Source organism: Euprymna scolopes, chromosome 8 (assembly GCF_053919585.1).
Source record: "Euprymna scolopes isolate OS-2025 chromosome 8, ASM5391958v1, whole genome shotgun sequence".
NCBI classification, from domain to species: Eukaryota; Metazoa; Mollusca; class Cephalopoda; order Sepiida; family Sepiolidae; genus Euprymna; species Euprymna scolopes.
The window spans coordinates 161,990,813-162,006,017 of NC_136489.1; the positions used below are offsets into that span (position 1 = coordinate 161,990,813).

The 15,205-nt window shown below is 34.6% G+C and overlaps 1 protein-coding gene across 3 annotated transcripts in view; it reads left to right on the forward strand.

Annotated features, from left to right (window-relative positions):
- Positions 1 to 1,974: 1,974 nt before the first annotated feature.
- The window catches only part of LOC145283973 (glycine N-acyltransferase-like), a 51,667-nt gene continuing 38,436 nt past the window's right edge, over positions 1,975 to 15,205 (forward strand). Inside the window, exons 1-2 of one of the 3 annotated variants that reach the window (XM_080133071.1) lie at positions 1,975 to 3,096; positions 8,826 to 8,844. In XM_080133071.1, coding sequence (XP_079989197.1) covers positions 3,071 to 3,096; positions 8,826 to 8,844 — 45 coding nt within the window. In that variant the 5' untranslated portion in view covers positions 1,975 to 3,070. Of the gene's footprint in view, positions 3,097 to 3,395; positions 3,545 to 8,825; positions 8,845 to 15,205 lie in introns of those variants that run through there. The other 2 variants (XM_080133070.1, XM_080133072.1) reach the window with 2 other exon arrangements.

A 15,205-nucleotide genomic window follows, 5' to 3' on the forward strand; every position in this document is an offset into this window, starting at 1 on the left:
CAAATATTTTAATGGAATGTGCTCTGATGAACTTGCTGCACATGTTCCCTCGCAATGTACATATCCCCGACAAACACACTTAGCAACAAAATCTCACCCCTTCCCTGATGAGATCTCTAAATGCAAGAAAGCTTTCTGCTCTAACAGTTTCTTTCCTCGAACAGCTAGACTTTTGAAATTCCCTTCCTGCTACCTGCTTCTCTAATTGTACTGATATGCAGAAGTTTAAATGTAATGTGAACCAACATCTTGTTAATCTTTTCTAGGAATGGTCCCAAACAGTAACCCTTTACATCCAAGTGGCAATATGCCTCGTTAGGGGGTGAACATGAGAACCCCCCCCCCCAAAAAAAAAACAATGTTCATTGTTTTTTGTATTAGAAATAAAATTCAGCAAGAAAGGTTGAGTCAATATTTTATTCATAAATCCCCACAGTTCTACCCTGTTATAATTTTCTAATTCCAGTCTTAGTACTCAAAAAGCTTCAATCAAAGCTAGCTCCCATACGTCCTCTACCCGGCTGGAAAAAACGTGTCGGTGGCCAGCTAAGAACGTGGCTCGGGACTATCAAAGCCGACGCTGAGCTTAGAATACTGTTGCTACATCTGGACAGGAGCTGTTCGACATGCCCTATCCTGCCTTGATAGAGTTCAAAAACTGGCTTCGAAACCAAGTAGGTGATGCCCTTTTTTATTCTCTGCAACCTCTTTTCCACAGAAGAGACGTCGCCAGCCTGTCCCCGCTCTACCGCTATTTTCATGGTAGGTACTCTGAACTCCAATCTATGGACCCCGACCCCGCTTGCCAAATATTGTTGCAATATTTTGAACCTTATAATGGGGTATGATCCCACACAGTCGGACGATTCTATTTATTAACGATGCTGCTAAGAACTGACGAATCAAATTAATTCACGTTCTGCTACAAACCAATCAGGAACCAGAATTGCTCCATAAATATTAAACCTTTTCTGGAGCAATTTCACATGTTCTTTTCCGGGTTTCGACACGGTAAGAATATTTTGTTCTGTGGAACTGTCTACTACAAACAAGTCACCTACCAGGACTTGTGTGTAACAGCGAACCATCTGAAACTGTTCTGAAACTCAAAATGGCTTACACTTCTACACTTTTACAAAAAACACTCGACTAGCTAAGACTTTTATATATAATTTTCCCCACTCTCTATCTGTGCCTAAATCTAAATGCAGATTCCATTCTACAAGTATTTTAATGGTAAATGCTCTGACGAACTTCAAGCACTTGTACCCTCTCAATGTAAATACCCCCGACAAACCTGTAGAGATCCCTAGGTAAAAGAAAGCCTTCTACTCCAATAGTTTCTTTCCCAGAACTGCTAGACTTTGGAACACCCTTCCGGGATTCTGCTTTCCCAACTGTACTGACATGCAGAAGTTCAAATGTAATGTGAACAAACATCTTGCTGCTCATCTCCCTTCATAATATCCCTTCAACTTATGTCCCCGATAGTAGCCCCCTACTTCAAAGTGGCGCTGTGTCTTGTTTGGGGTGAAAATGGAATAAAAAAAATAAAAAAAAATGAACAAAGCTTCTTTCCCAGAACTGCCTGCCTTTGGAACACTGCTCTGCTGGCATGCTTCCCGGCTAAATACAACATGGTATCCTTCAAATCTAATGTAAATAAATTCCTGTTAAGTCGTCCTCATAAATAAACAAATTCCACCCAATTTATATCATTAAGGACTACTTCACTACCACCTTACATTCATTAACCTTTCTCCTCGAGTGGCCTTCGGACCTTGATAAGTGGTGACTCCAAAGTAAAAAAAAAATAAATAAATAAAAAAATAACTTTCTTATTAAAGTGGGTTTCTCTTTATTTGCATATTTCCTCTCACGTGATCTGCCGTTTGCTTTTTCTTTATTTTCTTATTTGAATATTTTCTTTTTCTTTTCTTTTATTGACATGCATTCGTGGCCACTTGCCGCATTTGTTGGTGTAAAATTCAGTTGAATAAAGCCTTGGGGGAGGGGGGTCTGTCTGCTTGCGTCTTCATTACATTACAACTTTTGGTCAAGATCAAAGTGTAGTATCTGTTCTTCAGATGCTGCACTTCTATTTCTTGTTCTCTTTCGGTGGAGGAGAAATCCTTCACGACTGAGACAATTTTTATTTTTGTACCTTTTCTCCACGTTAAAAAACGACCCTGGTGTCTAACTTTGTCTGGTGGGGAGGCATAGTAAATAGGTACATTATTACACACCCCATCACGGTTGACAGAATAAGAACAATCTATCGTCGTTGGATTAAATAAATGATTCTCAATTCAAGATTCCGTCTAAGTTCTCAAGTTCGACGAGAAGCTTTCCAAGTTTAAAAGGATGCAACTGAAGAAGGCCGTGGGTTATATCGACCGAAACGTTTTGAAAATAACACCTAAGATTTAAAATAGTAGCCTGAATGATCCAAACAATACGTTTAGCTTTTTTTCTTTCTTTCTTCTTAAGCGTCTAAGAGGAAAAAAAACGTTTGTCTATTTCTCCAATTTCCTTGCTTTATCTGATGTAGTAAAGGTTACCTCGATAAGTTGGTCGGCTACCCCGCCCACCATCCGACTATCCTTAAAAACCTGAAAACATCATTCCTGTTGGGACATCCGCTAGAGTATGGGGTGAACGTTAGAAGAAAAAAAAAAAACGGAAAAATTTGCGTTCACCGTCAAGAATGTTTATATTGTGAACGAGCGAGGGGTTGATCAGAATTTCAGAAAACACCCACCCTCCACTTACAAGTCGGGAAAAACAGAAAGAAAAAAAAAAAGTTACAAAATAAATGAAACATTCTAATGGTTGTTGGCTGTGACGTTACACAGTCCACACCTCGTCCAGTCGTCAGATAGTTTCTTCTATTTCTTTTTTCTTTTCTTTTTTGGGTCTTATTTTGCTCATTTATAAAAAGCACAGACAAATCCACGAAGTTAGTTCACCAGGATAACACGTGGACTTGCAAAAAAAAAAAAAAAAAAAAAAAAAATGATCTACAAGGTTTTAGATTCAGAACAACTCGTTCAACTTTTGGAGAATCTCAATGATGGATTACCGGGAACTGCAAAGGTAAGAAAGAAGAAAATAAAAATAAATAAAGGAAGTAAAGTTAAGATTAAAATTACGGTAAATTTTTACCTGGTTTCCACCTTAACATTTTCCTTTAACAAGACAACTTTTAAAGGTTTTGGGATGTGCTGAAAACGAATATCGCATTTAAATTTTCCGCAAATAAGTAGTTTTCCGGATGTTAAGCAATGTAATTTCTTATATTATTGCTGGCGGCCATCTTAGCACGAGCGAGCGCGCGCGTAGTTTCTCGGGGGGGTTGCGTTTGCATGCAAGATTGCGCATGCGCGTACCAGGATGGCCACCAGTAATAACAGGAGAAATGACATTGCTTAACATCCGGAAAACTGCTCATTTGCGGAAAATTTAAATGCGATATTCGTTTTCAGCATACAAGAAAACCTGTTAGAGTCGTCTTTTTAAAGGAACATGTTAAGGTGGAAACCAGGTAAAAATTTACCAAAACTACTTGCAACTTTAGTTTTGGCGCAAACAAAGTTTTGTTTACGTATTTAACGTCTTTCAGGTTGGATTATTTTTATGTATACGTGGAAACTTTTTGTTTTAGGTTTTGCTGTGAATTTCCTTCGACGTGTTTTAACAACTTAAAAGTTTTTTTGTTTTTTTTTAAGTAATTAATCGATGTTATTTATTCCAGGGTTATATTCTTTATATTTCTCGTCTCTATGTGACTTCCATTGTGTATTGAAATAATATATATATATATATATATATATATATATATATATATATATCAAAATCCGGGCATTTTTTTCTTTTTTGAAACAATGACCAGCAAATGAAAAAAAATGATAAATAAATAAATGGTACTGTTGGTCATCATGCAGTGCAAATGCACTTATTGATCCGTGCTGAAATAATAACGTTAGAAAGCCATTCTTAACATGGGGACAGTGGAGTGGGGTGGCACGCACGCACTTTGTAAACACTGTTTTTTAAAAAATGAAAAATAATATTTCTATTATTTTTTAAACAACTTAAATAGTTTATTTTGGAAGCATATTCTATAAAGAAAATAAATAAACCACTTTAGAAAGAGAAATTACGAGTTTTCTATATTTTATTCGCAGTTTTCTGTTAGGGGTGTCAAAAATTCCCCAAAAATTCTGATACACCTAGTGGGGTGCTGTGTACCTATTCTGTACTTTCACCTAACAATTTATTATTATTTTTTTTTAAATGGTATTTCCAAGTTTAACGATATGTTTTTATAAACAAATATCATTAAACTTGTAAATACCATTTTTTAAAAAAATAACACGGATCAATAAGTGCACTAGCACCAAATAAATATACAACAGATAAATGTTACCGAAGGCAAGATACCTGGATAATTTTGTATGTGTGTTATAACTTATTTTAAAGCGTTTATTTACTTTGGTGAAAGTGCACTGGGAGGGGGGGGGCACCCGGAGACTTTAAGAATGATTACGGTGAGGTTGAAAATAAGAAAATGCCTTTCGGGAATAAACACCCCCAACCTCGTCATGTTAAGAACGACTTTCGGAATAAACATCCTTGGACAAAACCAGTGCACATTGACCGTCTTCGGGTGCACTTTCACCGTTTAAAACAAAAGTACTGTCAAAAAACAAAATGACTGTTTCGTTACAGATATGTTGACCCTCGATAATGGCGAAAAAAATAAACGGTACTCCTTGGGCGTTGAGTTCCATGGCGACCAGCAGAAAAATTTAATGGTCGTTCCCTTAGTCCCCCCCCCTAGTCAAGGCTAACGCATACGCACGTAACATTTTTTTTATTTACTTACGTTGCCGTAGTAACTAAACGATTATTTGTCACTTTTACAAACATTTATTTATTTATTTATTTGGAAAGAAAAGTTTTACTCTTTATGAATATTAAAAGAAAAAAGGTACTAAACATTTATTAATAATTTCTCACTTTTACAAACATTTGTTTTTAAATTTCTTTTTAACAACGACTTTTATTGATCCTACTTCTGTGCAGTACTGCAGCGAGCGCCGCAGTGCAGTTGCAGCGGACACTGACCCCATACTTTATATATATATATATATATATATATATATATATATATATAGTATTTGTGGGTGTGGGTACACGCTGACAACAAATATCAGTTAAATTTTACAAATACCCCTCCCCCCACATTGTGTTTATTCCGAAATGTTTGTAAAAGTGAGAAATTATTGATAAATGTTCAGTAACTTTTTTTCTTTTAATGTTCATAAAGACTAAAACTTTTTTCAAAATAAATAAATGTTTGTAAAAGTGACAAATAATCGTTTAGTTACTACGGCAACGTAAGTAAATAAAAAATGTTACGTGCGCATGCGTTAGCCTTAACTAGGGGGGGGGACTAAGGGAACGACCATTAAATTTTTCTGCTAGTCGCCATGGAACTCAACGGCCAAAGCGTGCTAAATGAACAAAATATTGGTCGAAATTACATTTTCGCACAATTGTTGATATTTATTGAATGGGTTTCTTTTGTGTAATTTCCGTTTTTCGACCAATTAACGAGGGTCTAAATAACTGATAAAACCATCATTGGGTTTGTTTTACCATACACCACATGGATACGAAAAAGTTGTCAAAAACATATATATATATATATAAGTAGGTTATCGTCTGCTTGAAGCATTGTTGAAGAAAATTATAAGGTAAAATTAAAGCCAAGAACAATGCGAGACTTTTTTTTTTTTTTTTTTATATATATAGAGTAAAACTCTAAACAACAGTAATTTTTTTTTTTTCTGTTGTATCCAATGGTGTTATAGATCTCAATATATTTCAGACTTATTAGTCCTTTTTCAAGAGAAGACAGCGGCCAGACAAAGTTTGCACTCATGTCTTCTCTTGAAAAAGGACTAATAAGTCTGAAATATATTGAGATCTATAACACCATTGGATTCAACAGAAAAAAAATTACTGTTGTTTAGAGTTTTACTCTATATATATAAAAAAAAAAAAAATCTCGCATTGTTCTTGGCTTTAATTTTACCTTATATATATATATATATATATATATATATATATAACAAATGCAAGATAAGGCAAGATAAGTTACTTTTCTACCTAACTGGATAATTTTTGTGTGTTTTTATTTAATGTAAAATGTTAAATCGGTTGGAAAAACATGCAATGTTTATCGGTATATTTGAAAAAGACAAATGGCGGTTAGTTGATGGACAGAAATCAGAAACTCCTCACTGTATTAACGCTGGTGTCCCTAAGAGTTCCATCTGAGGTCCAAAACTGTTCCTGATCTTCATCAATGGTCTTCCAAATAACATTCTTAGTTTATTTGTAGACATTTAGGCAGACGACACGACGATCTATGACGACACTTCAAAGGCCAGCAATGACAAAGATCTTTCTGATTCTCTCTCTCTCTCTCTCTCTCTCTCTGATCTTGAGAACATGGTGCAATGGGAAAAAAGGTGGTTGGTTAATTTTAATGCAGTGAAAACCAAGCTTCTCTCCTTTCATTATAATCTCTTGCGTGAGCCTTTTCTAGTCTCACACAAAAGCACGCGTTCACATTTCAAGCTATATTGTCATATACATACGCGCACACGTCCACACACACGTACATATATTCACGTTCGCATACATACTCACATTCATACGCTAACATACACACATGTACTCAAACATGTTCGCATACATACTCACATTCACACGCTAACATACACACATGTACTCAAACAAGTGCACACGTACACACACAAGGACAACGTCACTTCCCCTTTCAAAGGAAATCCACACATGCGCAAAAGACCAGCAGAAACACCTATAAAAGCAAGAGCAATAAACAGCTTCTCCCTTTTAGGACCAGCTTTCGAGCTGGACGGTCTACGGACCGACACCATGCCTTTTTGACATGCGCGCGCCTCAAACTTGCTACTATGTGGGACAAAAAGCCAACAAACGGTACATACACTTTATACGCTTTCTCTCTCCGTGAACTGGATTGACTTTCTCACTCTATCTCCCCTTCGTCTTGGTCCATCAACACAGACTTGTGCACGACTCTCTACTGAGCTTAACCCTCTCTTTCTACAGGCCGGCTTGCCACTTCGCGTTTCTCTATTGCATTCCCCTTTCCTTCCACGCGCGTTGTTGTCAACGGCCGAATGAACACGTGTACACCCAAGACTTTCATTTCTCAACAGAAAATAAACGACATGTTTATTTTATTCCAGCATTTGAGTTCTTTGTTTCTTTCATTCAATTCGTTTCATTATTTTTTTTTCTTGTAGCGAGTTTAGGGTATTTATATCCTAGTCTTCTACACTCTCTAATCCCTACCACTCTCCGATTGAAATTGATTGTTCTTATTCTGTCAATCGTTAAGTTTGGGAAAATGAGTTCAAACTAAAAACTATGCAAAATACTGATAAACTCACTCAATATATATGCCAGCCTATGTCACGGTAATATATATTTTTTTCCTTCTAACTTACGACTTAATACTATTTTTGCTTCAAAGTAAATAAGCACATTAAAATAAGTTAAAACACATAGAATAACTTATTTCGAAAATTTTGATTTTTTTTTTTTTTTTTTTTTTTTTTTTTTTTTTCTAAATTTGGTGCTAATGCACTTACTGATCCGCGCTATTTTTAAATCGTATTTCCAAGTTTAATTTAAGTTTTATGTTTTTTTTTTTTTTTTTTTTTATTCAATTGTAAGGTTAAAGTACAGAATAGGTACAAAACACCCTCCCCATGTTAAGCATGGCTTTTTAAATAACATTGTTTCAGCACGGATCAATAACTACATGAGTACCCTAAATTCTTTTGCTTTTTTATTTCATTTTATTTATTTTTTTGATCAATGTCAAAATTCTTTCAACTCTAAGAAAACCTTTACAATGACGACTTTTGTAGAGTGTATATGTGTGAAGGGGGGGGGGGCTGAAAACGAATATAACAATTAAGTGGCGCAGAGAAATAGTTTCTGTGATAGGAAGAAATTACTTTTTCAAAACGTAGGGATCACTTTTCTATATAAGTTTAACATAAAATGAGCACCCACTTCTTGGCCTCCTAGTAATAATTTGGAGGGGGCTGCCTGAAATTTACCTTTTTTTTAATTGGTAAACTAGCCTGGGTGCTCGGCGTTGCTAGATTGTTTGGGGGTGTATGTTGAGCAAAAAAAAAAAAAAAGTAGTAGGCAGGCAGGCTCGAACACGTAAGCGAAGGAGGAAAAGAACATGAAAAAAATAACAAAAAACTGACGTCTTTGCTGTTATGTCCATCGCCAAACCGGAAGTGGTGAAGCTTTAAATTAAGGCTAGTCAATCGAAAAGAGGAGATGACTTCAGAAAATATCGGCGAAAAAAAGCGACCCCCTCCTTGTAGAAAAGTGCCCAGTTGAGGGTGAAGGAATTAATGTTTTTAGCCAATTTTTCGATATTTGTTGTTCGAAGGGTCAAGCTTCAAAACGATACCGATTTCGTGAAAATCCGTCACCTCTGTCGAAAGTTTTTGCGAGACATACATAGATACATTCAAACAGATAGGTGAGATTTATATTATAGAGAATTTTTACTTGCTTTCCACCTGATTTATAGGGTATGCTGAAAACGAATATTGCAATAAAATTTGCCGTAAACAAGTAGTTTTCCGGGCGTTGTTTTACAGTTTATCATTGCTCTGAGGGAGATAACTCTCTTTTACTAAAAGATTCGTTCATTTTTTTTTCATCTCATTATTTAGGACGCTGCTGCTGTTGTCGGTAAGTTTTCATGTTTTCACAAACAGTTTACTTTTTTTTCCTTTTTTTTTTTTTTAGGGCGGTATTCAATTATAGAACTTGTATAGTTTTTAACAGGTGCTTCTGCAGTTTGATTAACCGTTTTTCTGTAAGTAACGTGCCGATATTAATCGAGCAGAAGAACCGTTTAATATTTCACATAAAATTCTGTTTACATAGTTGGGGGCGGTGGAGGTGCGGGTGGTGTTGTGGCGGCCGACATCAACGGAGCAGTTATAGAATTGAATACCCCCCTCCAAAAAAAAAAAAACAAAGCAAAAAAAAAAAAGAACGGAAAAAAGTATGTTTTTTATAAACCGTTCGGGGAAAACTTACTGACAGCATTATAAGCGTCCCAAATTATGAGATGAAAAATGAACGACTTATCTCCCTCAGAACAATGTCAAATTGTAAAACAGTGCTGTTTTCCGGATTAAGTAATGTAATTGCTTATGTTATCACTAGCAGCAATTTGCGTACACATTTTTGTATTTTTTTTGTTGGCTAGTGTAAAAAGACCCCCAAATCCTATTAATAAAAAAAAAAAAAATTAGTCAATGTCAATACTGCATTAAGGGTTTGTATGAAAATATACAGAAATATGAAAAAAATTGTCAAAAAAAAAACCGAGTATATAACAAATAAATGTTACTAAAGGCAAGATAAGTTACTTTTCTAACTTAATAAGTTTATAGTGTTTTTACGTAATGTAAAATGTTCATAATGTTCGAAAAAAAAAGTAATGTTGAACACTGCTGGAGAACAAGGAAAAATGGTCTTTGAAGACTCGATAATCACTTCAAAATAATAAAACAAAATGGTGGTAGAGATCCACCCAATAAATATCATGGTAAAATTTATTGGGAGGGTTTCTACCCTCATTTTGTTTTATTTCTTATTTTGAAGTTATTGTCAAATCTTCAAAGACATAAGAACTCACGGTGGGGAGGGGGTTTACCACTTATAGATCCTGACCGTGGGTCACTAATTTATCAGGGTCTGAGTCAGCGTTCACCAATTTATAATCGGGATCTATCAAATTTTAGGACTGAGGTTGCAGGTGCAAGAATTTCTTGAAGTCGAAAGTAGAGTATCCGCAGAGGACCGTTAGAGGTAAATTTAACGAGATTGCCAATTAATAACAAAACCGAACTCCTCAAACAGATCCCCTCACTAACGCCCAATATAGTGCCTTGTGAGACATCAGCTGGGTGTCAGAGAGGCATTCTTTCACCCGTAGAAGGAACCTCAAGGCTTGTCGACACTCGCGATTGAAAGGGTACTTGTTTCGGGGCAACTTGTGTGCCTCCCCCTCAGCTGAATGCACACTCTCCAAAGCCTGAAAGGCTTTCTTAGTGTCTTGTTAGAAACAAAAAAAAGGCCAAATAGAAAATTTTGTGTATTAATGCTATATAAAAAAAACTAGCATGGATGCCCGGCATTACCCGAGTGTTTGGAGGTGTGTTGAGCAAAAAAAAGAAATAGTGCTAGTAGGCAGGCAGGCTCGAACTCATTAAGGAGAAAAAGAATGTGAAAAAAAAAAGTGACGTCTTTGCTGTTGTGCCATCGCTGAACCGGAAGTGGCAAATGTTTAAATTAAGGCTAGTCAATCGAAAAGCGGGAGTGACTCGAAAATATCGACGAAAAAAAAAAGCGGTAAAACTATACAAACACCGTGACAGCGAATTAACCCTAACCCTAACCCTAAACCCTAACCCTAATCCTAACCCTAACCGTAACGCTGTCACGGTGTTTGTATAATAATACCAAAAAAGCAACCCCTCCCTGTAGATGAGTGCCCAGTTGAGGGTGAAGTAATTAATGTTTTTGGCCAATTTTTCAATATTTGTCATCTGAAGGGTCAAGCTTCAAAATGATATGAATTTCGTAAAGATCCGTCGCCTCTGTTGAAAGTTTTAGGCAGGCAGACATACATACATACATACATACGTTTTAGCAGACAGGTGAGATTTATATTATAGAAGGCTATATTAAAGATGTTAACTGGGTTATATTGAAGATGTTAGCTTCCATATATTTAAAAATGAATTTTGTATTGTTTTCACAGTGAATATAAAACGTTCGGTACTTGTACAGTTTAATCAAGTCATTAAAAAATGAAAATATCGAAAAAAGTTTATATTGTATGTATCAGTTATGGAATGAAGTTCTCTGAAAAAAATTCCACTTAATTTCATCAAGTAGTGTTTTTTTCGCTGAAAAAAACAATTTGTTATGATACCGAGCAAAAGGTTTGATTTTTAGGAAGAAAAGCCAGTATTAAAGATGGGAGGGAGTGTCGGCGCTTTAATTGGAGTTATCTCCCTGTGGCGTGTTCTAAACTCCAAACAAAAATTTAAAAAATTTCAAGATGTCTGCCTTCAACGTGCTGTCATAAAAACGTGTTTTTCCGCTGTAAAAAAAAAAAAAAAAAAAAAAAAAACTACTCAAATTAAGTGAAATTTTGTTTTGGAGATCTTCAGTTCAAAACGGAATACGTGGAACATAACCTTTTTTTTTTTTTTTTTTTCAATATTTTCATTTTTTAATGAATTGATTAAACTGTACAAGTACCAAACGTTATTTATGAAATTGAAATCATAGATTTTTATGTTTTTTTGGGGAAAATTAAATTTTTTCAGATTAATTAATTTATTCTTAGCAACATTAATAATACATTTTACAGTTTACATATTTTTTAAGGCATACTGGAGAACTTTGAAGAAAGTGTTATCTATTATATAAATCTCACCTGTCTGTTTAAATGTATGTATGTATGTATATGTGCATGTCTGCCTAAAACTTTCGACGGAGGCGACAGATTTTCACGAGATCCGTATTGTTTTAAAGCTCGACCCTTTGGATGACAAATATCAAAAAATTGGCTTGACATTAATTCCTTCACCCTTAACTGGGAACTTTTCTACAGGGAGGGGTCGCTTTCTTCGCATATATTTTCGAAAGTCATCCCCTCTTTTCGATTGACTAGCCTTAATTTAAACATTCGCTACTTCAGATTTGGCGATGGACGCAACGGCAAAGACATCAGTTTTTTTTTTTATTTTTTTTTTTTTACCTTTTCCTCCTTCGTGCCTACTATCTGTTTTTTTTTTTTTTTTTTTTTTTTTTTTTAATTTTTTTTTGCTCAACATACGCCTCCAAACACCTGGGCAACGCCAGGCACTCAGGCTAGTATTTAAATAATTGTTAATAAATTTGTAGATGAGTACCCTTATCAAAATCCGGTTCTCCTTGACCTGTTGTCTCCCAAATTTTTGTTTGCAAAATTTTAATCATGTAATTATGGTGTAGCAAGAACAAAATAAACTATTCATTCAAGTGCCGCTTATTATGGATTTAGCTGAAAAATAAACTATTTTTGGAAGACGGGTGGGGGTATTTATGATATTAAAAATCTCTTTATTGGGACTTGTGCACTTATGTTACCAGGCTGACAGTATCGCCTGAGAGTATCCTTTACCTCTACAAGGCCATCATTCGCCCATGTATGGAGTATTGTTGCCACATTTGGGCTGGTGCATCTGTAGGTGTATCAGAATTTTTGTAGGAATTTTTGACACCCCTAACACGAAACTTCGAATAAAATATAAAAATCTCGTAATCTCTCTGTTAAAAGTGGGTTGTTTATTTTCTTTATGGATTATACTTCCAAAATAAACTATTAAAGTTGTTTTAAAAGTAATAGAAATTTTTTTTTTTTTTTTTAAACAGTAATGAATTTTCCGAACTCAATATTTTTCAATTTTTAAACTTTAAAAATCTATCAAAATTTTTCTATTGATTCTATTTTTACGATAATTTTAGGGTCAATGTGAAATTTTATGTTCTTTCCAATAAATCGAATATAATATTTTAGACAAACGTTTTTTTTTTAAATTCACGCCCCCCCACCATTTTAAAGTGTCTATTAAAAAGTAAATAATTAATTTACTCACCGAAAAGTAAATAATTAATTTACTCACAAATTGAAGAGAAAAGGTCAATGAATAATATATTCAAATTTAAAACAAAAAAACGTAGTGTTTTTTAGAATTTTACCTGTAAAGTTTGAAGTTTAAAACCTTTTTTTTTTAACCACGTTATTTGTTTTTTTTTTTGTTTTTTTTTTTCTTAATGGAACTCTGGTCCTTGCTCCTTTAATTGAAAATAAATTAGGGCTTGAATTACATTTTTCGATGAGTTAAGTTTGGAAAAACGGGGGGTCGAATAATTCACGCCTCCCATTTTGAAATGTCTTAAAAAGTAAATAATTTATGTACCAAAGTCTTGTATATCAAAAATTGAAGAGAAAATGTCAATAAATAATATATTCAAATTTAAAACAAAAAAAAAGTACTGTTTTTTAGAAATTTACCTGTAAAGTCCGAAGTTTAAAACCTTTTTAAAAAAAAAAAAACACTTTTTTTTTTTTTTAAAATGAAACCTTGGCCCTTGCTCCTTTTAATTGAAAAACAAAATTAGGGCTTGAATTACATTTTTCGAGGAGTTATAAGCTTGGAAAGATGGGGTGGAATTATTCACTATTTTCACGAAATTTCTGACACACCTAGTGCATCTGAGACTAGTCTCTCACTCTTAGAGTTCAAAAAATGACCGACCTAATGGGTCCTGCACTATCAGCTAGGCTTCAACCTCTGTCCCATCGACGAAATGTTGCATCCCTTTGCCTGTTTTACAAGTACTTTAATGGTGGATGCTCCAAACTACAAGCCCTTGTGCCACCTTTGACGGAAATACACCCAACAAGTAGCAAAATCCCACCCCTACGCAGATCCCTAAATGTAAGTAAACCTTCTATTCTAATAATTTCTTCTCTAGGACTGTTATACTTTGGTAAATTCCCTTCCGGATTCCTGCTTCCCTGACTGTACTGACATGCAGAAGTTCAAGTGTAATGTAAATAAACATCTTGCTGCTCAACTCTCTACAAAGTACCCCTACAAATTATGTCCCAGATAGTAGCCCCCCCCCCCCGCCACATCAAAATGGCACTGTGCTTTGTTTGGAGTGAAAATGCAATTAAAAAAAAAAGTTGGGAATTTACTTTGCATATAAATCTTACGTAGATTTATGATCCAATTCGAACGAATCGTCTATCCAAATAGCATTTTAAGAGTACATAATCCGTTTTCTTTTAGGTAAGTGAGATAAATTGTATGTGTGTGTTTTATGAGGGAAGAGTGATTGAAAAAACATTTTTAGCTCTGCTACAAATGCTAAGTCCATGTGGCAACAGTGCCCCCAATCGAGTTGTATATAGCATGATTTTTTTTTTTTTTTTTTTTTTTTAAGAATGACTTGAAAATAATTAATTAAAAATGCAAAGTGCATCCATTTTATTCTATTTATTTTCTCAAGCAAATCGACATTTTCAACATAAAAACAAGTCTTTCTACATAGCATCGAGTTAGTCATATTTGGACACCTGGTGTCCACTATTTACCGGGTGACCATATAATCAAACAAAATAAAATTTGAGGAAGACTGAAAAATAGGTTTCAAAAAATCCATTTTTTTTTTTTTTTTTCGATTTTATTAAAAAAAAAAAAAACTTTGTTTGATTTAAAAAAAAAAAAAAAAAAAAAAAAAAAAATTCCCATGAATCAAAAATCATTGCCCCCCTCCACTTTTTTTTTTTCTCAAATTAAGGAATGAGAATCTATAAAAGTGGTTCCCAATCTTTCAAATATGGCACCCCATTTTTGAACAAGCAATGAAGAAGCGACCCCAATCCTTAAAATATTTTATATATTCATTCATATTTTTGTACAACAAATGCAGAAATTATTTTCGTTATGTCCGACGAAGGGCATTTTCGCGTAGGATGTTAACTTGACACCTTGATAAAATAAATGGTACTCACGCAGAGAGTGATCCGTTCTAAAATAATGTTATTTAAAAAGCCATTCTTAACATGGAGAGGGTGTTTTGTACCTATTCTGTACTTTAACCTTACAATTAAATAAAAAACATAAAACGTTAATTAAAAGTGGAAATACGATTTAAAAAATAGCGCTGCTGATCACTCTCTGCATTAGCACCAAATAAATAAACGCACAAGGAGGAAAAGAAAGACAAGAGTTCAATTTGGGAGAAATAATTTTTTTATTGAGGTTGTAGAAATGTGCAGTAGTTGCATGTTGCTTTTGCAATCGGGGTCGCCAATGTAACAGGAGTAAGAGGAATCTACCAATTTTTAAGACCGAGGTTGCAGGTGCAGGAATCGAAAGTAGTAGAGTATCCATGGGACTGTTAAAGGTAAATTTAATGAGATCTCCGACTAAAAGGTTTTCACCAAATCAAATCCTCACATACATAAAAT